This window comes from Corvus hawaiiensis, chromosome 8 (assembly GCF_020740725.1).
Source record: "Corvus hawaiiensis isolate bCorHaw1 chromosome 8, bCorHaw1.pri.cur, whole genome shotgun sequence".
Lineage (NCBI taxonomy): Eukaryota > Metazoa > Chordata > Aves > Passeriformes > Corvidae > Corvus > Corvus hawaiiensis.
In genome coordinates, this window is record NC_063220.1 from 20,547,034 (window position 1) to 20,571,747 (window position 24,714).

The 24,714-nt window shown below is 46.2% G+C and overlaps 2 protein-coding genes across 51 annotated transcripts in view; both read right to left on the reverse strand.

Moving 5' to 3' along the window:
• The window catches only part of PDLIM1 (PDZ and LIM domain 1), a 44,350-nt gene extending 28,953 nt beyond the window's left edge, over nucleotides 1–15,397 (reverse strand). For 2 of the 5 annotated variants that reach the window (XM_048311242.1, XM_048311240.1), the window contains exons 1-2: nucleotides 15,233–15,394; nucleotides 3,200–3,351 (exon numbers count right to left, since the gene is read on the reverse strand). In XM_048311242.1, coding sequence (XP_048167199.1) covers nucleotides 3,200–3,351; nucleotides 15,233–15,328 — 248 coding nt within the window. In that variant the 5' untranslated portion in view covers nucleotides 15,329–15,394. Of the gene's footprint in view, nucleotides 1–3,199; nucleotides 3,352–14,125; nucleotides 14,272–15,232 lie in introns of those variants that run through there. The other 3 variants (XM_048311243.1, XM_048311244.1, XM_048311245.1) reach the window with 3 other exon arrangements.
• A 2,341-nt stretch (nucleotides 15,398–17,738) lies between these two features.
• The window catches only part of SORBS1 (sorbin and SH3 domain containing 1), a 167,002-nt gene continuing 160,026 nt past the window's right edge, over nucleotides 17,739–24,714 (reverse strand). For 28 of the 46 annotated variants that reach the window (XM_048311184.1, XM_048311185.1, XM_048311186.1 and 25 more), the window contains 4 exons: nucleotides 22,910–22,969; nucleotides 22,091–22,281; nucleotides 20,715–20,827; nucleotides 17,739–19,908 (listed from right to left, as the gene is read on the reverse strand). In XM_048311184.1, the coding sequence (XP_048167141.1) occupies nucleotides 19,841–19,908; nucleotides 20,715–20,827; nucleotides 22,091–22,281; nucleotides 22,910–22,969 (432 nt within the window). In that variant the 3' untranslated portion in view covers nucleotides 17,739–19,840. The remainder of the gene's footprint in view (nucleotides 19,909–20,714; nucleotides 20,828–22,090; nucleotides 22,282–22,909; nucleotides 22,970–24,714) is intronic. The other 18 variants (XM_048311202.1, XM_048311198.1, XM_048311206.1 and 15 more) reach the window with 3 other exon arrangements.

The following is a 24,714-nucleotide window of genomic DNA, read 5'->3' on the forward strand; positions in this document are numbered from 1 at the left end:
AACAGGAAACATTGGAATGCTGTTGATATACACAATCAAGCATACAGAGCAAACAGCATTTCCTTTACCAGAAGTGTTTAGGTCCTTTCCATTCTCTATATTTACACTTCTCTTAAATAATCATTAGTAAGCAAAACATGAAGACATCTTAACTACTTGGCTATCATTAAAAGAGAAGACAGTTGCCTGTTTGAAGAACACACATGTACAAAGTGTGTTTTGGTTCACAGAAGAGCACATGAAAAAGACAAGCATAATACTGCTATGAAACACTCTCAGAGCCTCCAGCTATTTGCAGCTTAAAGGCTTTCTGCAGCAGAGACACCTCCATCCTTTGAAGATTTTTCTTGTACTAATTCACCCACTAGACTCTTCAAGCCACATAGACTCATCACATTTACAGCACAGACACAAAAGAAGTCTCCACTGTCACAATGGTGTTGATCCTTTGGTGAAACTGAAACACCTGGTGTGAGCTCAGACCTGTATATGAAATCCCACCTGGCACAACCTTGCTGCCACACTGAATGCAGGTCAGAGAATATTTAGCATGGATAAACATTTAAATGAGTAATCATTAAAAATTCATCAGCTAGGAATTTAAAAATCACTAAGGATTTATGCTTTCACAAGACATCTCTCTGATGGTGAGTAGAAAAGGACTGGAAGACTTCTCACGCCAGAAAACCTAGCACAGCTGGGACATCCTCACACCAGTTTGTGATGTTCCAACCCACAGAGGTGCTACTCTGTCAGAGCAATGATCTGTGCCAGCACAGCTCCTTGGTACAACCAATTCAGCTAACAAGCTACAACTGCACAGCGTGGAGACCAGACCCAAGGTTTGGTGGTGTTGAAGTGCACATGATATACATTCCTTTTCATACTCAACCAACTACTTACAGAGCTACTTTGACAGAGAAAAAACTTCCAGCTCTGACCTGAATGTATTGTGAGCCCTCCTTATCAACTGTATGGTCAAGCCTTAGCGACAGTTGTGCCCACCAAGGCCCAGGAAGCCCAAGCCATACCATTTGGCCAGGTGGCACTCATTTTCCCCAAGAGCCTTCCAACCTCTCCACCTCCGTGGCAATGCCCTTCCCTTCTTCACAGAGGATGGCTCACAACTACCCCATAGTCTGCTTTCCTCACCCATTTCCTCTACCTTAAGTTGAGCAGGAAGATGAAGCATGGCTCCAGGTCTTTCTCTGTCACCTCTCTAGGCATCCTCTTAGGGCTTTTCATTTTAAGGCCTTAGATTGCAAAGTAAAGAAGTGCTCCTGCCTCAGCAATAAAGACTATGTAGCACTTCTGACCACTGAGTCCAGCTGCATTTAGACCAACACAGTTATGGGGGCCTAGAAGGAGACACTGGGCATTAGGGATAAAATATTCTCAACAGAGTACAACCAGGAAAGACAACACATGATGATGCACACAGATTTTACACAAAGCAATGGATAGTTGCATCAAACCCTAAAGTGGTAAGAAGTGAGATCACTGCTTTCACTTCCTTGCAGTTTTGACACCCTTCTTGGCCTTCTGTCAGCAGAACTCAGTGATCAGAACAGCAGCAGAAGCATCCAACACACACTCATGCTACCTCATTAAAAGGGGGTCTTGAAGGAGCTTTGTAAACTCAAAGCCCCTGCACAGTTTTATACAGCTGTAGATCCAGCTAGAAATCCCTCCCTGGACAGCTTCCACACCCAAGGCAATGAAACGTGCATAGGGTAGCTATAAACTTAACGACTTTGTAGTTAACATTAGCAAACACATTTTACAGACTCAATGATCTGTAAGAGTGAACTTGCCTGCAGGCTGAAAGAGTCCTTGCCTCCCTTCCTCTTTCCCAGCCAGAACCACATGGCACTCGTTTGCCAAGTCAAGCAGCTGGATTTTGGAGAGGAAAAGGAACACTCCTTTGCAGGAAGATTGCATGCTGCTAAGTTCAAGGCCAGTATGAGAAACTCTGGGGTTAACAGGCTGCTGCAATGCTCACTGCCCATTCACACTGCCTGCACTGTGCTCCATTCTTCCATCTGTGAATTCCCTTAATGAACCATCAGGCTTTTTTTTTTGGCCAAGACCCATCGCTTCTTCCTAAACTGGGATATGCCTGCTGAACTCCTGGCATTGTCTGAGCTATGGTAAAGATTTCTGTTTATCAGAAAGGCCCTGAACAACTGAACCACTGTATCATTTAAGACATGCTTTTGCACTCCTTTTGAAAGCACTTCCCCTGCATCTGCCCTGAAATTGATGGATGATCACTCTGAGGGAAAGCAGGCACAGGAAAAACTTGCTCCAGAGCAACCAGAAATGCCACAATGCATCTACCATCTGACTTTGAAAAGTGGCGGTACCTGCAGCTGCAATTCATATCAAAAGGAAGGATAATCCCCAGCACCTTCAAAAAAATCAGGCTCCTGTTCTTTTAAGTAGCAACAGGTCAATGCAAAGCGGAGTCCTGCCTTCCCATCTCCATTTCCTCTCTGTACAAAGATGGCCCAAGAACAAAGCATGGCTAGGGAAAGGAATGAAGTTGTCCATTGCTCTGCAGTTCAAGATGGTGGGAAGGCTGAAGCCAGCCTGTGCTCTACACTAGTGACAGAAATTGTGTCTCAGCTGTCACCCGCCTTTAGTTTTTCAGGACTTGAAGAGACTGATGCCTAAGATGAAACTTTGTTGCACCCTGGGTCGTCACTGTTTAAGACTGACAGTGCTGTTTGATCAAGAGGCTTCAAAATGCACAACATTTCTGAGTCCGTGCATGGCAGAAGCCAGGCAATTAATCACTCAGAACAACACGTAAGTGTATAGTTTAACTGCTAAATGAGCGCAACAGGAAGGAAGGTCATCTCTGGTTGCACCTTCTCTGCTATGAGTGAAGTCTTCATGAGACCATCTTTGGTTTCTTGCTGTCAGGAGCCACAGAATAAGCTGACAGACTGGCATAAATTATCAGCCAATTCCTCACTTGGAAAGTTGTTTTCATAAGGTCAAAGTGCAGCAAATGCAAGCAGCATCAGGATTAAAGGATGAAATGCAGTTCCCTCTTGCTAGCCAGCACCTGCCAGACAAAGCACTGAGAGGTCAAATTAAACCAGCCAGAGAGGCCTATTGTCAAACCAAAACACAGCTACTGCCCACCCTGCAACCCTCCCTCTCTCCAGCCCAGTCTTGCTCAGCTACGTACCTGCTGACTGTCAGAGTGAGTTCATCTGTGCAAGCCTTGATTTTGTTTTGTGCCTCAAGGTGTGTCATGTTATCTGTGTTCACTCCATCAATGGCTATGATCTGGTCTCCTATACACAAGTTGGCTATTGCAGCTTTGCTGCCTGGAGTCACCTAAGAGAAAACAAAACAAAAAGAGTGAATGGACTTTCCAGGGAGGAGATTTCCATAGCAGCATTTGAAAAACAGTTGGAGAAGTTGTGTTTTTTCTGACTGGTACCTGGAAGCAAAGAAGTTAAAATTAACGAAAGTAAATTCTCAGCAGAAATCTATCTAGGTCTTTTAGACAGGGGATTTTGTTTTGGCACTCACAGATAGAAATCTGGAGAAAGGACAACAGGTAAATAACAAAAATAGTATTTTCACTCAAGACAATTCTCATGCTGGAGGGCAAGATCATACAGAAAGTAAATCTGTTCTTTCCTGGACAAAGAAGTGCTCTCTGAAACAGAAGATGCTGAGGACAGACAGAAAGAAGTCCAAGTCTCTAAGAACAGAGGTGACAGAAAAGAGTATCAGAGTCATTGCAATACAATCAATGCCAATCACAAACACCTTTGCCTGCATCACAATCTCATTTGTTTCCTTCCTTGAAGGAAAGGTTTGGACTCAAGATTTTGGATTGCTTCTTTAGTTGTAATAATCTGGTTTTGCCCAGGAACAGGTGCAACACACATTTACTGACTTCAGCAAGATCAATCCCAAGGCAGTGCATGATCTAACAAGCATATTGGAAGGGAGAAAGGCATCAGAAACTTCATCTTTAAACCACAAGCTGCCAATAGTGTCTGAAAAAGTAGAAGCACCAACCCTCCCAACTGACCACAGCTCACCTTGATACCTTCTGCCATATTGCATCTCCCTTTCCTCTCCATGTGATCCCAGACAGAAGACGCTATGCAGCAATGCTGTCAGTATGACACTCCTCATGAAAAAGGTTCCAGTTAAAACTTGGCATTTTCAAATAAATCAACTAAATGGCTTGTTCATTTTGCCCTACGTCTTTTAAAGAGGTGTCCTCTTAACAACTGAGACCTCTTTCGGCCAAAATTATTGCCTGGGCAGAGGGCGAATAATGTCATGTTTGTGGCTTTGCAAACACTACATAAGATTTTGTGCAGTTTTAATGAGTTTGTGAAAGGAGTGTAATGACTTCTATGGGCTTTCGTCCATTATTTAATAGGCCCAGGAAATGAGAAGGGTGGACTGCTCCCAGACATGAGTACAGATTAAAACATGCCTCGCAGCTGAGACATACCTCATTTATGAGTCCACTGCAACTGGTATTCATTCTACACATTCATGCTAGGTTTCAGCATGCCGGAAAGCAGCTGAGCAAACCCAGCAGACCTTTCAGACATAAGTATCTTTCACAAGATTTAGAGATCCCTCCTTACTAGGGTTTGGTTGGCAAATCATTGCCCTCAGGGAAACACTCCCCTTCTAGGGGTGTCACACATTAGCAGCAATCACTGTTTTCCACGGGCCAAAACTAAGGCTGTTCAGCACATCTCGTCACAGCTGTAGTGGGCTATTTTCCCCATCCAGAAGAAAGATCACAAGATGTTTTTCTTTTTTCACCTCTCTACTAGGAAAGTGTTTCATGGAAAAAGGAAGGACACAGCCGTGGATCACAGACCAAGGTGCTCAACATTAATCCAAAGAGCTTCAGATGGGTCAGCCAATAATGAATGTCTACCTGCACACCACTTTGAATGCTGTAAACAGTCTCTGAACTGAGAGAGGAAGTGCTGATGAAAACACCAGACAAGGCACCAGATGGATAAAGAAAATCTGATTTAAATGTGAAGATCATCACTTGCCAAGCTGCAGCCGATTGGTGACCTATCGAGGCCACTGAGTGCAATCTGCAGCCACTCCATTGGATTCATTGCCTTGAGAGTACCTCCGGTAAACCTTATGACAGGGTGTCGTGGTTCAAACCCAGCCAGCAGCCAAGCCCCACGCTACTGCTCACTCACTCCCCCACCTGCAGGGCCAGGGAGAGAATTGGGAGAGTTGAAGCGAAAAAACTCCTGAGTTGAGATAGACAGTTGAATAGGGAAAGCAAAAGCCACACACACAAGCAAAGCAAAACAAGGAATTAATTCACTGCTTCCCATGGGCAGGCAGGTGTTCAGCCATCCCCAGAAGAGCAGGGCCCCATCATGCATAATGGTTACTTGGGAAGACAAACACCATCACTCCAAACATCTCCCCTTCCTCCTCCTTTCCCCTGCTTCACATGCTGACTATGATGTTATCTGGTTTGGAACATCCCTTTGGCCAGTTCAGGTCATCTGTCCCGGCTGGACCCAGACTCCTCACCAGCATGGCAGTGCAAAAAGCAGAAAAGGCCTTGGCTCTGTGTAAGCCCTGCTCAGCAATAACAAAAATGTCTCTGTATTATCAACCCTGGGCTCAGCACAAATCCAAAACACTGCCCCTTACCAGCCACTGTGAACAATTCTACCCCAGCCAAAACCAGCACACAGGGACAGTTTACAGCTCTGAAGAAATCCTGAGCACTGAAAGTTGCCTATGGTCCCATCAGATTTGGGAGCTGTCTTTATAAAAACCATAAGACATATCCCTAAGGATATAATTAAAACAAAAGGAGCCTGCAGGAAACACAGTGTGGGTCCTCTCCTGGCCTCTGGACCTTAACTGAGTCACTTGGTTTCTTGGGGCCTTTATTTCCTCTGCTACCAAAGGAGGGAGAGAGGCACATTACTCAGCCCTGTAAGGAACACCAAGCTCAGTACACTGTTACCATGATTCATTTTCAATCAGACAAGCTGCCAAAGGGTCAGGAACAACAGTGGATTAATGCCAGCACTGGAACACTGCTGAAGACTCAGCCCTACAGCTTGCATTTCAAGACTGATAATTACACAATATGTGATAGGCTGGTAGAAATGATCCTGTATCACCAGGAACAGCTAAGCCACAGCAGCCAGGGACACTGAAATACTGAAGCCTCCTGAAGAACCCCCACGAGCCACCAGGAAGAGCAACCGGCATTCACAGTGACATCTCAGTGCATTGCCAGTGCTTGTGGTGTCAGTTCCCTTCTGCGTCCACTTCACAGGAATTTGAAGTGTGAGTGCTCTTCTCCATTAGGTAAGAGCCACCAGTAGCACAAGGGCTATTACATCCACTCAGGTACCACATAACCCTCTCCCCTAAGGACAAGCTACAAGGATGCACAGTAATAAAAAAGAGAAGTGTATCTGCCAAAAGTAAACATGTCTTAAAATCCAGCTGCTTCAGGTCTGGAAATAACTTGCCCTGAAATGCAACCTTCCACAAACTGCTGCCTGCAACATCCAGCTCAGACTGCCTGCCAGGACCGTTCACAGCAAACATGTCTACACAAGGGCAAGGTACAGAGGGAACCCATCCCCCATCTTTATAGGATGATTTATAGCTACTAATAATGTTCCCTTCCCCCCTCCCAGTAAGGTCTGGGCTTATCTCAGTGCTATCAAGCAAAAGGCGTTTCTGTTATTAAGTGAGGAGCACAGAGAAGAAAATGTCTGCCAGTGGGAAGACATTTTCCTGTTTTTATTTTTGTCACATCCCTGCCTGGTCCATGGGAAGCAGCAGGGGCAGGCATGTGGCTGAGGGAAAAGCAGGCAGAGGTGCTCAGAGCAATGGCAGCTACCAGCCAGCTTACACAAAAGGAATCCGAAAAGGAACAAAAGCTTCAGGCTAGCAGGCATCCAGTAAATTTTGCACCTGAAATTGCTTTGCTCCTGCTCTCAGATGATCTAAAGCTTTGCCCCAGCTTTGCCTCCTTACCCTTTCCTCTTGACTGAGCATGGAGCAGAGACCAGCAGGAGCCAAGGGGCCAGCAGGCAGTGTCTTGCACACCTTGTACAGGTGGGTGACACAGAACTGAGCAGATAAAGTGGCACTTCTGCATGGAAAGCCGAGAAGGGCAGAAAGACACTGCAAGAACAAAACGGGCAAACACAACCTTGCACAAGTCACAGCTTGTGCAAATGCATATTCTCTTGTGTCCTTCAAAAGAGCTCCCTGACTGGCTTGGGCTTCCTCCACTGGGGTTGAGCAGATGGGGACATGGGCAGACTCACAAGGCACCAGGAACCTCCCAGTTCCAGAGACACCATGGTCGGGTGAATAAAGCTCTGCACACCTTGTAACATCATGTCCAAGGGCTTCCTTTGGAAAGGAGCCATGCCCTACCTCAAGGTGACTGCTCCCAGGTGATTGGGTAACACTGCCATTAGGCCATTTTGCTGTTGAACAGACAATTCTGAGACACACGGAGCAGAACTGATTTATACTGTGTCCAAAATAGGTCCCAGAGTGTGCTTATGGTGATGCTCTCTTTGGCTGGTGTTCTGTGTAAGAAATCTGGGCTACTGTAGAAACAATCTAGATACTTACAACCAGACACATCAAACTATGTCCTTGATACCAGCTCCGACACACGTGCCAGCATACGGAAGAAACAAATAATCCCCACAATTCATGGGTTTGATTGTGCACTCTTTATTCACGCAAAACTCAGTGTAGTAGATAACAGTTTAGACCAGTTATAGGCTTCAATCCCTTTTTTTAAAAGAGGTCCCACAGATTCAGGATTGGTTGGGATAGAATAAGAAACTACCTTACTTTCTTACACTACAAAGTGAAACTTTGTGCACATGTGCCCCCTTGCACACACACTTTGGGCTCCACTTTGCCAACACCACCAGGACTTTGCAAAGCTCAGACGACCATCTCCCAGGCAGCTTGCTTGCTATTGTTTCCTTGCACTGATGGCCAGCCAGCAAAGAGCTATGAAATATCAAGTCTTCAGACAGTCTTTGGGCAAGTGCATTTACAATAGAAAACACTTTGATTTAGCAGCGGGAGAAACATTTGGCTGCTTATTCAGCTCCCAGGACCTCTTCATAAAACTTTTGTTTGTCCCAGAGCTTGCCAAACACAACCACATTTTACATTTGATGCAATCCCCTCCATACATGCTACCTAACAAGCTTTGCAGTCCCTGGACAGGGATATACGGTGCCTTTTTTCCCTCTGCAGGCAAGGATACAAGAGGCAGCAGTGGGTATATTGAGGGAAGCTGCTGCCCACAGCAAATGAGAAGGAGGAAGGGTGGGAAGCCTTTTTATGAAAAGCAGCATAACTCAGCTCCATGTGAGTCAAGATAGCTGGGTGGGTCTAAAATTCACTCAATTTTTTTCCGGCCTTCTCCCCTCACCCATTCCGGCACCCCACATGCTCACTCTGTCAGCTCTTCACAGTTTCTCACAGACCCTACAGCCTCCGGCATCACCCATCACTCCACACCTAAACACACACTGCAAGAAGTGATGAAGAGATAACAAACAAGAAAATTAGCATCAGCCAAGAAAAAGATCTAGAGAAACTGCACCTACGTGTGTTTGAGAGGAAAACCCAGCTGGGTCATTGCTGGAAAGGACAGACATGAAGCAACATACTTCCAAGGCCACCAGTGACAACCAGACATCTCTGACATTCAGTTTAATCCTCCCCACCCACACACACTGCTCTTTTACCATGAGTAATGTCCTCAGCGCTGGAGTACTATGCTAAGCAGTCAAAGTTTCTCCCAGCAAAAGCATGCAGCCGGGTCAGCAGAGATCAGAGGGTGTGAGAAAATTCAGACAAGCACGTTCCCCACCCCTTCTCTTTAGGGGAGCGGGAATGATATGTCAGTTCCTTACAGCTGGCTCCAGGAGAGCTCCCTTCAACGCTGCTCCCATTCTCTGCACCATTACAGTCGGACAAGGCTGCAGCCCAAATCTCACTGGCTGCTCTGTGCTGGCCCAGATCACACCATCACCAGGAGACAAAAAGGAGAAGCAGGTCATACCTCTGGCCGGTGAAACCCCTGAGCATCAGCCCACCCCAGTGGGGTCTGGGCTTCCAGAGCACAAGCTCCTTTGGCAGCCCAGCCCTCACCCTCCTGCCTGCCTTCATGCCAGAGGAGCTTTGTTAACCTAGACAGGAGAAGGCATCAGATACTGCACAGAGAGGGCTGACCTCAGCCAGATGGTATAAACAGGCATAGGTGAGAGAGAGGATTTGCTCACAGATGCTCAAATGGTGGTCGAGGAGTTACTCAGCCTCACAGCTTCTTTTGCAACATGCCCCATATCAAAACAAACAAAAAAGAGATTTTTTACGAGACCTCAAAAACAGCTGAGCCTTTCCTGATGGTTCATTTCATCCAGTAAGTAAATCAACACATGCAGTAATCAGCAACCATCTAAGATACTGTAGTCCAGAACAACATCAATTATTTATGCAGTTAAGGGCTCCTATAATTTCTGTTTATACTGAAAAAAAAAAAAAAATTCCTCCTGTTATTTTGATGCTGCACCCTTCAAATCCAATTCATTCTACATACCAAATACATTTCTTGAGGAACAAAGTGATTTTTGAGGGTGGAAGGTACCAAGGAGCCTGCAGCCATACATAACTTGACATCCGGGAACAAGCAGATCAGGGAACAAAATGAACTTTCTTTCTCCCAAAACGTCCAACATTTACTTTTGTCACCTAAAGTCCTAGGGCTCAAAGCTCTCACATAATGCTGAGGCTGGTACATTCACTCCAAATGTAGAGTTCTCTCTTTAGGTTCTTTGGGGAACTTGTCCACAAAAAGGTGGGTCAGATGTCATCAAAAGGGATTATACTGGTCGCAAAGAAGAGGCACAGAGAAAAGGGATCTCCAAAGTTTGGGTGACATCAAGCTGCTACATAACCAACGACAAATTAGTCTGAATATGTGAACTGAGGAAAATACAACCCTGGCTCCTAGGAAAGACAAGAGTATTGCTCCTGCATGTAACTCTGGTAGAAGGCATTTGATTAGTATCCCAATAACTGTAAAAGTTATTTTCAAGGCAAAAGTGCTCCCCAGACTCAGGAAACTGGACTGGAAAAGATGAAACCTGTCTTGTGCCCCAAAGCACTCTGCCTTTACCCTGAGAAAATTCTGCTGCTTTGCCCTTGCTACAATTAAGGATTATTTCCTCTCATCCAAACCCTGGCAGTCAGGGAGATCAGAAAAGTCTTTTTCCTCTTCTCAGCAGCCATTTGTACCTTTGAAGCACAGGCTTTTCCAGCAGCTGCTCAGGAAACTGCCAGGATTGATGTGGATTTCAAAGTCTGTAGGGGTATAACCTCTGCTCTTCACACCTGGTGTGCTCTGACACAGCAGACAGGACTCCCTCCAAGCAAAGGCACAAGGCAACCTGACGTCCTCTGAACACCAGCCCAGCCACTTCTGCAAGGCCAGAAGCTCTTGGCATGTGACACTAATGTGTTCCACAAGCCCTTATCAGCTGAGTAGTTCTGGAGCAGCTCTGCCTGGCATGGCACAGCAGGGCTGGGGCTGCCGCAGCCCCCACCCCACCCGCAGCCAGGTAAAATCTGAGCAGGAAACATAAAGCCGCCTTCGCCTTCCTATAAAGCCCAGCAGCTTTCCCCAGCTGCCTGCCCCTGCCCAGCCAGCCTCAGAATGAGACCCAAGCACAATGCTGGGATTTGCAGTCACGGGCACAAGAGCTGGACTGTGCGGCAGAGGAACTGCTGTCATAGGTATGCACGGTGGGGACCAGCCAAGGCAGAGGAAAAGCCAGCCCAACCCTAAATCCTATCACATCCACCACACCCCATGTTTCCTTTGGCAGAGGGAAGGCATTCTAGTTCCACTCTGGGAGCAGAGGGCTGCCCAGAAAGCCCCAGCTCCCTTCACGTCTCAGAAAAATAACCTGCAGCCAGAGTCTCTTTCCACCTGGGGAAGAGGCTGGAGCCCAGCTCCCAGGGCAGTCACTTGTGCCAAAGGGAGGACAGTCTCCCCCCGCCCCATCAAGAGATGCCCATTCGCAGGGTGTCCCCTACCAGCAGGGCTCTCCCTCAACATCGGCTCCGGGATGCCTTGCTCAGCTGCTTCCTACAAGGGTGACTGGCTGACAGGGTAAGGACATCAGCCAGTACCAAAGCTAAACCTGATTTCTTTTCACACTACAGGATTCAGTCCCATGCTTGATTTCAGACCATCAAGTCCAGTTTTACCGCTAAATCAAGCTTTAAGTTTATAAAGCTGGTTCAGAGGGCCATGCTTAAAAAGAAAACCAACACACTCAAACACCCAACTATGATCCAATTCCATATTTTATATAAATTCTGAGTTTTTAAAATACCATGAATAGATAAAACATCAGACTAAGCAGGGATGAATTCATGTTACAGTGGTTGAAATCAGCAACAAGCATCATGTTGGGATTTCATCTTTTTGATGTATTTGCATAACTTGTCTGTCTTAAAACCATTTTTTTTGTTGGAAAATTGGTTTTATAAGAAAATGTCCAGTTTTACAGACTCAGAGAGACACCCCTCCTTAATGGGGCTGGGAGGTTTTTGACATGACAAAACAGCAAAGCTCTGTTCTGCTCTGTGCATATTTTGGGTCATTTGTTCAAGATCACTACCACAAACCACAAAATTCATCTCAATAACAAGGTTTATCAGACAGTTCCATGTATTTGACTGGAAACAAAACGCCTCAATGTTTATCAAAATCGAATGCAATCAAACAGGCAACAGCTCATGTTACCTGAGGAATGGAGGGGGATGGGGTCTGTCAACTGCACGGCTTTTCAGACAGCTCCACTTCAGCATCTCCTTGAACAACGTGCTGCTTGCTTCCTCCATCAGCTCCCCCATCCTCAATGGGATTTAACTGGGAACTACCCTGCGCATAGGTCAGCTCTACAGAAACTATTATTCTCTATGTATTGTGTTCATTCACATCTCAGAAAGAACTTTTCTCAAATTCTACCCCACTGACTCACTGCAGAGTATCACCCAAAGAGCAGTAAAGACAAGGGCCTTTCCTACTCCTGTAAGGCAATCCAGCAGGCTTTGGCCCAGAGTTCATTACACTGATCAACAGAAGTTTGGGGTTTTTTCTGAACAAAGACTGCAATAAAGCATCCACAAGAACCCTGCAGTTTTAAAAAGAAATGTAAGCCAGAAACATCTGTGAAGCATCCCTCTAAAGAGACGGGAAACTCCACCAGAAAGTCTCATGAGCAGCACTTGTGAAATCCCCATACTCAGCTCTCATCAGGGAAGACTGGTCCAACACAACCAAGAAACCAGAAGTGTTCTCACAACAAGACGCTTGTGATGTATTTGAGGCTGAAGCAGTTTTGAACACATATTTCAAGTGGAAAGTGAGGTACGGCAGTGACAAAAGACAAGGTAAGAGCAGCTGTGGAAATGCCACAATCTTTCATCTGCTGCTCCTCCAAGGCACAACCAGACATTGGTAGCATGCAGTCCCTGTCAGACAGAAGGCCTCGGCCAGGCTGCTCTGGTGGCTGCCATGCACATGGCCCCAGTGCTCCTCATCCTTGTTGGAGACCCAGGACAGCAACACCAAGCTTCAATGACTTCCTCCAGAGAACAATTCCAACCGTGCTGCTTCCCACCGACACGACTACAGCTGCTCCCCAACTGACAGGGGAGCTTGAGAAGCCAAAAGCCACTAGCAAGGAGCTGAGGTACAATGGTGATGAGAGCCATAAATACCAAGATAAGCTCTAAAGCTTAACACCATGAGGATGATGGTGCCAGAAGCCAAACCTGAGCTTCTGGCAGGCAATGCAGGCCAAATTTAGGCACCTGGTTCAAAGAGAGCTGCAAGACACCTTGTTCAGGTCTACGAGTGGATGGATGTCTCTCCTGGTGTCCCACCATGCCAGCACATGGAGCAGCACGGTGACCGCATCAGTGCATCTCTGAGACAAGCTCCACTGGCTACATGGGAGGGCACTTACCCCACACACAGCACACCCAAATCACAGCGCTCTCAGTGGCAGCGGCAGGATGATGCTGCTCCCCACACCCAGGGCAGACAGCCCAGCCCTGTGCTCCCCCACTAACAGTGTTCCTCATGAGCACATCCGTGCACCCGCCCACCTCCTACCTGCTTGCAGCACAAAGCAAACACACAAGTGCTGAGGAGGGAAGAGCTGCAACCTCCCATGCTCCCAGGGTGATGCTCTTATCACGGGTTACAGCCTCCCCACCCTCTCATTGCCCTCAGGTAGCTCCCCTATCCCATATCACAGTGGGACCAAGGCCCTCACAACCCCTGGCAGATGTCAGTCCTACGGCCAGAGCTCATCCCATCCTGTGAGGGAAGGAGGGCTCCGTGCCCAGAAAGGTCTCTGGTAAAAACACAGGTATCAAATGAAATAAGCAAGAATACCAAAGTTACAGCCCTGTAAAGTCATCACACAAGAAGGATCAGACTCTTTAAAACAGGTCAAAACTGGATCAGATCTTTTTTTACATGGTAAAGGGAAGACTTGCCAAGAACTTCACTCCCAAGCCCAGGAGACAAATCCAGGAGCCTTACGAGCAAACCACAGGAAAGATTAATGACTTGAAGTCTGGGAGGGGAAATTAAAAGTGTCAGAGGGGCCACAAGAGAAAGCCCTGATAAGAGCTGCTAATTGTCAGCACTTACGTCACCACCATCAGAGAGGCTATTTTATTACATTTTAGTCTCCAGGGTCGCAATTTCTCATGAGGTGGTTATTTTTGCCGCTTTGCTGATCTATGTCCCTTGGTATGTGCCTATAAGCATTGACAAAGGCGACCAAGAAGAGGTAAGAGCAGTGAGGTAGGGCTTTAGACACCCTTCTGCCTGAGAGTCTTTTGCTGGAAGGAAATGGTAATTACCATAACAATGAAGTAAATATCACTTCCCTTACAGTAAAGCTGCTTTTATGTCCAAAAATTCTTTAGAAAAATGAGGCATTATTACTGTAATTGAAAGAGATTACACAGAAAACTAGTAGCTCACCCCCTCTCTGTGGATTTATCAGCACTTGTGAGCTCTGCCCTTCCTGCAGCTGGCAGCTTCCTCCGTGGCACCCGGGCTCCTTCAGGCAGTGAGACCCCATGGCAGGAGGCATTTATAAAAATTCACAAGCCTGACCATGCTGGTCTTCTTTAAAGGCAGTTCATGTAAGTTCAAGTTCTGATATATTCCACTTCCCACAGCCCTTCCTCACCTGGGGCATGCAGGCACTTAAAAATTGTGCAGTGGTGGCAGACGCCAGAGCCCACGGCTGCCAGCAGCTCGCTGGGTGCCTCTTGTTTAGGCAGAGGGATTGCTGGAAAGAGGAGCAATTCTTTCATTCCCCTTCCCTTGGAAGAGGCCTGCAGCCAGCGCCGACAAGGCTCTGTGCAGTGCACCCCACGCAAAGCCGTGCAGGGACAGAGTTTGGGGTTCAGGCCCCACACACGAGCCCGTGGTTCCGGGGGCCTGCAGGGCGCGGCGGGGCAGGGCCCAGCTCCCGGCCGGGCCGAGCACCTGGGGTGCAGGTGGGGACGTGGACAGGACAGTGAGGCAGTGAGCACCGGCGTCTTACAGACAAACGCTGCAGCAGAGGAGGGAAAATTCATGTACAACGCTAAAATTGTTTCGATGCAAAATTTTTGTCATTTCCTAACTAATTTCTTTTTAAGGGGGAGCAAGAAGGACTTTGAACAGAGACGGGCAGAGGCAATAAACACACCTTAACACGGCTTCTGTTAACAAAGGCTCTTAACTATACATGGCAAGCAAAGGCGGACGAGCATTCAAGCCACCTCGGTGAGACGGGTTCCCACAGGGTGGGCTGCCAAACCCGAACCAGGGGCTGAGGGGATTCCTGCTGCCTGCAGGGTCCCCATGGACAGGCTGAGGAGGGAGGTTCGGTGGGGAGCAAAGACCCTGGTCTACTACGGGTGAAGGGGCTGCGTGGGCCACCACTGATTTCTCCAGAAACATAAAAAACCCAAACAAACTAAAAAACGGGGGAGAAAAAGACAACCCCATCCCCCGCCCCGGCTTTGCCGTTGTGCCACCTGCCAGCCCGAGTCGACCCCGGCCGCCCCCAGCACCACCCGCCGCCGCCCACCCTACCCGGGAGATGGCGAGGGGCTGCTCGAAGTCGCGGCCGCCCACCAGGCGGAAGCCCCAGGGCCCGGGGCCCGAGAGCACGATGCGGTGCGTCCCCATGTGCGCGCTGCACCTCGCCGCTGGCCCCAACCGCCTCACCGCCCGCACCGGCCGGGCTCGGCTCGGCCCGGCCCGGCCCGCCCCCGGCCCCGCCCCGGCTCCCGGCCCGCCCCGGGGGCAGCAGCGCCCGCTCCCCGCCGCCTTCCCGGGTAGGAAGCCGCTCCACCGCGCTTCGGGGTCAGGCCCTCCCGAGGGAGGGCGGCTGGCGGGGTCGGGAATCGCGACGCCCCCTCGCCCGCTCCCTGCTGGCAGGCAGGACAACCGTCCGGCAGGCAGCCGCACGTAGGAGTGCCCCGATGTGGCATCTCCCAGGCAAATACTCTCCAGCCTAGAGCAATGTTAACTCCGAAACCTAATGGGGGCGATGGAAATAAGCCCTGCAGTTTCCTCGCCAGGATCTGATGAGTGAGGGCGGAGCCTGGGAAGGGTATTACCTTTCTGCTAATTTATCCCACGTTCACTGATTTAGGTAGCGTTTTGTTTATCTCTAGCCCCTTAAGCACGGTACCACCAACAAAAGGAATTCTTCTATACAGCTTTTTCAGCCAACCTTCTTAGCTGTGATTCAGGAAATACAGTTCTTCCAGTTGCACGTTAAGCCCTCAGTAATCTGGTGGTCGACGAGTGGGAGAGGTTGGTCACAGCAACGGCACTGGTATTTACAACCGGCGTGCAAGCACTGCTGCTTATTTAGTTGATGAATACAACTCACCCATAAGCAGAACAGCAGCAAGCTGCAGCTGAAGCTGGGATTCAGCCACAGCAGGGGAGCATGGAGCAGGCAGCAAACAGGGATGATGCAGGTCACCCAGGTACTGGTCCTACAAGACACGGCCACAAATGATCCCATCACAAGGCACAGCTTGCTTCTGCAATTCCCTTTTGTGGCTGCACCCTTTTTCCTGCATTAGTTTGTCTTTTCACAGGCTATTTCTTTCCAGGATCCATGCATCCAGACTATTAATCTCATCTCTAGCAAAGAGAAGTAGTTCTTCCACCACATCATTACACATCTCATGGCAGTGAAGAAAGTGACACCGAGAGCTCATCTGCCCCAGGGTGTGTGGGATTTCCAGAGGGCTGTTGCACACTGCTGGGTCATCTTCTCCTCTCTGCTTGCCCAGCTTCTGCAGTCACTAGCACCTCTAGTTTCCTTACCTTAGATTCGGTTAGAGAGTGACATCAGTAAATACCAGTGTTCAGCAGATACAGATGAGTTTCTCCCCTCCCTGTCCAGGCTGCTGTAAAGCAAAGGCAAGCAGTGCTTGTCATTGCAGCAAAGCCATGATCAGGCTGCCCTTTGGCTTTTATATAAAGTGACTTGTGAAACAAAAAAGGGCTTGTATCTGTGTGCTAAAAACATGTAAAATAGCTTGAGGCTTTTGCTGTCCTGGTAGTTTGGTTTTAGGATTGGCTTGTTTATAGTTTGACTTCCTAAAATCATTGAGTGCAGCCATGACGTTTATCTATCTGCTTGGCCATCTGGTTGCATCAGCACACAGTTTGAATCTGTTGCCCAGTTCTGGCTTAGTCTGAGATAGAGGTCTCTAAGAAGTTAAAACTCCTTGCGAAATACCGATCTTCAAGGTGAGCACAGATCTGCACAGGCACCATGCAGGAGACAAACGTGTGGAGGTGCAGGATGCATTTTTTGGGTACTCGTATGTTACTGGGCCCCAGTGAGCCCACCCAGGCAGCTCAGCACTTCCCTCACTCTACTCCTTCAGGGACTGTTCCCTTACACAAGGCACACCCAAAAAGTCCCAGATAGGTGTATTGCTGCAGGGCTGGGAGACATGACATGATCACCACAGACCTTGCACAAGCCCCATGAGTTAATGCTGTAGCCATACCTGCACCATGTCAGGGTGCAGCTACCAGAAGGCAGTGTCTTTAAGCTTTTGACCCAAGTCAGAGTTAAAAATGCACATGGCATGTAAGCTCAACATCAACCGACACCCCTTCCTACACAGGTTGGCATTTGGAGTTTCTTGTCTGGCTTAACCTGGGTGGTCTTCTCATCTGAGGTCACACAGACCCTTTGTGAACCAGTGGGCTGGGGGGTACTCCTGACCTCCCAAGTACACTCCTGTGCATGCCACAGCAACTGTACCCTGTCACCATGTTACAGCAAGATCTGTGTGAAAACCAGCTTTTCCTCTGCTTCTACACCTTGGTTTGTTTAAGCAAAAGTCACAGCCAGCCTACAGCTCAGGAAGGAAAACTGGTGAGCTCAAGCCAAATCACAAGCAGGATGCTCAGGTGCAGGACAGTGGGAAAGCCCATGGCAAACACCCACAGGTCAGTATGGATACAAAGGCAGCCACAGCAGGGCACTAGTATAAAAGTGCATTGCTACAGGAACAACCAGAGTAGATTTTATTTAATAATTTGTACAAGAAACACAATAGTAATTCAATAATTCCATTTATTAATTGTCAAATAGTAATCCACTGCAATAAGAAACAAAAAATCAACACAAAGTAAGTTGCGGTTTGTGTGGATACGTGTGTTATGTGTGTGTGTGTGTGTGTGTGTGTGTTTAACTTAAACTGGCAAGAGCAAGAACAGAAAATTAACCTTTAAATGAGTATGTTATATACAATCAATATCAACATGTTACTTTGCTGGATAGATTTATTTGGTGTTATCCAATCTTAGCAACAGGCCTAAACATTGTTGCAAATAACTGGAGGGCAAACCCAAAGCAGAACAACAACCCCATAAATAAGATGCAGGAATCAAGATATCTTCTGCAGAAAATAAACAGTGGTGCTTTGTGTCATATCTGAAACCCTTTCATAATGAATATTTTGTGCTAAAACTCTTTATGTGAACATACATGGAATTCCATCACTTAAATAAAAGTGGAAAAAAATCCCAACCTTTCACAACTGCCTTTTTGTCCCTCCCTTCATTCAATGTGTTTAAATTATTTCTCTATACAAGGTAAGTACATTGTCTGTACAAAGTTAAATATACATATTTACAGTCAAACTTCTGAGACACAGAGTCTTCTCTTCCGCTGAGACGGAAGACAAGCCTACTTGATTTCAAACCCAGGAGCATGGCTAGTTTATCAAAACATTGCAAGTCGTGCTAACAGTTAGTTGTAGTTTACTCTTAATAAATCTGTATAAAAGCATCAGCATAAAAATAGGCATTTTATATTATTAAATACGGCTTATGACAAAATAGCAATCTAACCCTTTGCTATTTGTACGGTAACTGTAGGAAGCAGAGTCTGATAGAACTGGTATTGTTTATGCTTTTCCTTAATAACAAAAAGTCTATCAAAAGAGTATTCATAGTGGATTTACAGGCAAACATACAGCCAAGCCATGGTTGTTTTTTTTTTTCCCCTTAAGGAAATACAAATTTATGTAACTGGTAATAACTGCTGGGAACAGCTTTCCAAAATGATTAGACTTTTTTGTATGACTAAGAGGCAGCCAAAATGCATGTATTTATTTGAGACCTACAATCAACACTGAAACCAAAATGAAAAAAAAAGGCACCCTCAGTGATACATTGCTCAGATTTATCAGAGCCTCTAAGATTTAATGCTGGGAAAGAAGTAAAGTCTTCATCCCAAAGCATATACTGCAAAAGGTGTATGATCCTTTAGGGCCAGCAACAGGGCAGGAGGAGCAGAGAAAGTGAACAGCCGTAGGACACATAAACAGGATTCGCCCTCACAGATGTTCTGTTTATTGGTTCTATTCTTTGTGCAGAAAAATGTCAAAGCTAGGCTGATTTCTCTTTAAAAAAACAGGACTCAGTTTATTTTGATGCACACAATACACTCACGCACACACACTCTGCACAAAAGAAAAAACCCTGCAGAGATTGGTAATACGTTCTTCAAGGGTTTGGGATTTTTGCACATTTGCATTATGCTTTGGCTGACCTCTCTGGATTAAACCACCAGTCCCAAACTCCTTTTCCACACAGAGCTCTGCAGTTTAATTGTATCAGCTGTCCTTTGCCTCTGCTGGGTCTTAAGATGCATGACATGAAGGAGGGGTTTTCTATGGAACTGGAAGGCAGAGAAAAGTGAGTCTTCAGCAAGGCAGAAACTGGGCAGCAAGCCTGGCCTCCTGAACTGTTCCAACAAACGTGAGCAGCTGCAGGGCTGAGTACTGCCCCAAAGCACTATCCTATCTCAACACACAAATAAAACCTATACCATGTGCTTCCCTGAAGCCTTCTCAGAGGTAAGTACTCCGTACAAATTAAGATTATCATCAAAACTCTTGCTGGGGAAGGGAGAGGAATACACAAAGGCAGCACTGTAAACTAGAAACTGTCTCTTCTTCAGCAAACAAATCACACCCTGACTCCATGGAAGCAGGGCTTACACATTCAACTCAATAGTGTACCACATAATCACATCCTCCTAACACTTCTCACCTCTTGTCTATTACATTCATAAATTGTCTGTTTCTTCATTGTTTAAAAACACCATCTGAAAAGGAATCCCATCATTGTCATGGTGGGATCACTGTTATTTTACAGGTAAAGAAGCTTCACGTAGTTGCCTGGGAAGGTGCCAAATTGCCTTGTTCTTCTGGATGTACCTGTTGCAAAATAAAACACAAGGAAGACAGAGTAAGATGGAGACATGCAAGGAAGGCTCCAGGATTTAAAAAGGTACAGGTGGCAACCTCTTTGGCCTGCAGACATTGATTCCTAGTACTAAATAGGAGCCCTAATCAAAGAGCCTTTTGGTACAGACAAGATCACAACTAATTCTGCTATTAATCATCTTTGGTCTTCCCCTTTAACAATTAATAAGGTGCTGATGAAAGCTCCTGGGCCTATAGGTTGGAAGTCAAGCTCCTCTCAGTGTAAATGAGCTAATCTCCCTTAAGAAGAGATAGCAAACCTAGATTTGAAATGTTGAGATGGAGAACACTGTCCAGACTTGCACTCCTTGAAGGTAAAGGATTTTGCTAAACATGCACTTGAGGCTGGATTTTCATGGATTGCAACTCCTATCCGTGTGTTGCCTTCACCTCGTTACTTGCCACTTTCTGTAACTAGTCATGGCTCCCTCAGCTTTGGAAATACTACAGAAATCCAGTTTTTCTTGGTTCCCCCTGTTGCTCTGCAACCTGTGTGAGCAAGAAGGTTCAGGACAAAGAGAGCAATGGAGGTACTAAGAAGATAAAGAAGGAAGTACTAGAGACCTAGCAAGGAAAACAAAGCTCCACCACCCTGCAGCCTAATTTTAATGTTCTTGGTGGGAAAAGATGGGAAATTTTGGAAAAATTTGAGTCAATTTTTTTCACCATTTTGACCCCACAAATGAAGGCAACTTCCAGACACTCTGCAAAACTGCTCATCCCCAAAAGCTCTGCTGACAGGTAAGTGTCACACTCACCTACAAACCAGCCATCATCACATTTCTCCATGACATCGACAATGTCACCGTCCCTCAGTTCCAGCTCATCATCATTCTGAGGAGTGTAGCTGTAGAGGGCTTGGTAGCTAACTCTAAAAACCAGAAAGATACTACATGTTAGCCATTGGATTTCTTTGACACCCCTTCAGGAGGAGATGTTTCCCATCCCTTAATTCCTAATACATATTGTCCAATGCAATCTGAACCTGTGTTTTCCTTTTGAGAGGTGGAAGCCAACTACATTGAATTCGCTATTATCAAAAGGTCACGGTAGTAAAAAATGTCATGCCTGTATTGTGTGGGATATATGGAGAGCTTCTGCTCCCTTTCTGCCATGTAGTTGTCTGCACAGACAACCAACCAGGTTCTTCCTAATGTAGCACCTAGAGAACATACCATTGCAGACACCCTATTGAGTGCAAGCCAAAACCTGGATACACTCATTCCTGGGCTAAATGAGACAACTGTTCCCTTGCCCATGCACACAGGCAGAGCCATAATTGACCAAATGGCAGAGCAAAGGACTTTAGAAAAAGATACTGCCTACTCTTGCACTAAGGTTGCTGGATAAATCATGGCTGAGGAGGTACAGTGGAAACAAAACCCAAGGCTGAATCCTGCCCTGAGATGTCACTTGTACCACAGGCACCCTGTATTCATTAGAAAGGATCCTCAGGGAGTGGAAACAATCTTTGGGCAAATCTGGGGAGGCTTGGGTCCCCTGCCTATGGAGCATGAAAATAGAGCTGATGTGAGACTTCCCATTCTGCATAAAGAGAAAGCAAAGGCTCCTTTCAGAAGCCAACTGCTGTGAGCATCAGTCCCCAGCACGCAGTGCGGGCTGCTATTCTCAGAACCATCAGTGTAAGGTCTCACCAAGCTTAGTGGCAGCTCCACTGAACAGCTTTGAAAATCTCAGCCTTGGTTTCTCAGCTACCAATTCACCTGTGGAACTGGTCAGCAATGCACCGAGTGGCATCGGTGTTGGGCTCTCACTGTACTGTGAGAAGCTAAGAACAGGATTGAACACATTGATCCATGTCATATGATCAGGTATAGTCAGTGGATATTAACTTGTTACCAGCTTCAAGATACAAATACACCAAGACAGTCTCTGTAATGGTGACCCAGCCCTGGATCATGAAGTCATTGCTTCAGGTGCTATACAGACAGAAAGGGCACAGTCTGAAACTCATTATGATGATATGTGGCTATTTTTATTCTTTAAAGCAAAGCTGACATTTTCACATAATTCTAGTTCACCTTCTGAAACACTGAGAGGTCTCATACCTCCCTATCTTCACCACCAGTCAGAAGTAAGGCCCCTGGAAGAGATGGGAACCAAAAGGACTTACATGTCTCGTGGTGTTTGACTTCGCTCAGGGCTGGCTCCTTGCTGCTGTGCTTGAGGTTGCTGAGAAATGATGAGAGATGATTTATGGTCATTAGAGGTCACCTTGTGGCGAGAGTCAAGAGGCTGAGAAATAGTACTGCAGTAATGAACAGACTTTTCTGCAATGTTTATGATTTCATTGCAAACAGCTTCCTGTGTGGTAGGCAGCATTGACATCCAAGAACACCCAAAGGACAGTCAACAGGGGGAAGGGAGGGGAAATACAGATAAGAAGAGATGGGACATTCCAGTTGCAGCATGTAAGTCCGGTAAAAAAACAAAAACAAAAGAAGAGTTGTAGATCCAGGTAAATATCCAGGTAGTGGAGTGCAGAAGGGATCCAGGTGTAAGCATGGAAAAACAGGCAAGATACAGAAGAATTTGGCATTTAGTTTGAAGATTTGTAACAAATACATTTACACATATTTTTAAAAGCAGCAGCATAAGACGTTGCAATTAGTTATGCAGTGGCACCATTCCAAACGCTATGAAGTCAGTTCAAGAATGCAAGGTGAGGTTGGCCTGCTCCATTCATGCATTTGGCTTCATTTAACTTATACCCAGGGTCTGGCAGCACAATTAGCCCAACTTCTCATTGGCTGTGACAGTTTTTCTAATTGTTAAATTCCCCTTCTGTTGCAAACAAACAATATATGCAAAGAGATAAATACGTACCTACTTTGCAACTAAAAATAGTGCTGGCATTTTATTTCTACTGAGCTGTTACTGTCTGGGTGAAGAGTGTCTAGGACTACACATCTGAGTTAAACAGGGGCCTTACCACATAGCTCTTTTCAGACTCTGTGAGATCTGGTCCAGCTCTCAATGAATGGTGGGAAGGCTGTGTGATCACCAAGCAAATGATAAGGAAGACATTTTAGCAGATGTTATATTGGTCAGAATTTAAAAAATGTAAATGGAGTGCAGACAACAAAAGAAAATTAACAACTCTTCCCCTCCCCACCCCAACACCATACTCTTTGGACAGCAAGATCCTTCATCTTCACAAGAGACATTGAGGCTACAGTAACACAACAGCACTGCAGCACACAGAATGCTGCAAGGGAAAGGTGACAGCAAAACAGAAGCTTAGGGGAGTGAATCAGAGTGGAAGGTTATGGACACTGCTACAGCCAGAAATGGTACAATAGTATAGGAAAACTGCATTCCTGTAGGGGAAAAGGAACATGGACAGGAACATGTACTTGAGAGGATCAAAACTGGAAGGTCAAAAGCATGCTGGAAGGCATCTGCTGCTGCTTTTAGAAAAATCCTCAATGACTGACAACGAAGAGAAAAGCAACTTGCTTTCCTTTTTTAAAAAAAACCAACAGCTCAGGTCCTCCGAAGGCACAATGCCATGTCGCCCCAGCAAAATCACTCTACCCTGTACCAAGCAAGCATATGAAATGTTCTATTAATTCCCACAACAAGGCAGAGCTTCAGGACAGAGGAGGTCCTGACTGGAAAACCCAGCTCCAAACACCACCACCAGTGAAGCTGCTGGACTCTGCCCTGACTCACTCCCTAGTCAAAACTCTTCACAGGGACTGTGTCCCAGGACACATAAAGGGAAATCAGTGTTTGAGGCTGGAGGTTTTATGGGGAAGGGGAAGATCACTGAAAAAGTGATACACAGGTATCCACAGCCTGGTTTTGCACATTTTGACATATTCAAACACCTACTGAAAGCAAGGTGCATGCTGTGAGCAAATGGAATGTCTGAGCTAGTGTACTGCCTGCAGGGCTGCTTGGCAAAGTGGATTGGATGAAGTACAGAGCATGGCCGTGCTCTGTGATCATTCAACACAATTTTGAAACTAAATTTCAAAGGCCTCAAGTTTAAGCTTTTTGTCCTCCTCTTTATTCACCTCAGCAGTGCCCTCCAGTAAAAAGCTTGCTTTCTCATGGCACACTGAGACAGAGCAGAAGCAGAGAGTAGAGAGGTCTGTGACACCTTCAGCACAAGCATGCTCAAAGACTTTGGAGAAGTGCAGGGTGATGAGCTCATTCAGCTCAAAGCTCCACTGAACCACATCTTGAACCCCTGGAGCTGTGCTCATCACTGTATTAAAGCAAACCAACTTTTTTCTCAAGGACTGTGACCCACTCTAGGCCAACCAAGCCCCACAGAAACTCCTTTGTAGTCAGCTCTACTGTCTGGTGCTGGAATTGGGGATCACTGCCCTATGAAACAATGCTCTGTTACTATGTATATTTCTATAGAAAGAAATTTAAATGTAAGTTCAATGTACTATTTGCAGTGGAATTTGCATTCAAAGCATTTACTGTGGAGCCTGAAATCCTCAAAGGATTTCTGGAACTCCCTCCTGCCTATCATCAGCCCTGAAAGGCAAATTAAAAAATAAAAAATTTAAAGTTAATATTGAGGCAGCTGTAAGAATGTTTTGTTTTTTTTTTTTTTTTAATTCAAGGAAGTGCTTCTCTGTTCCATACCAATAAATTGACTGCTGAAATTGCTCCATGAGCTCCTAAGACCACATGGTCCACTTCCCATTGATTACTTGTGACCTCCCTGAGCAGTTTTTCCTCCTAAAAGCATTAATAACTACGAATTAAATTAGT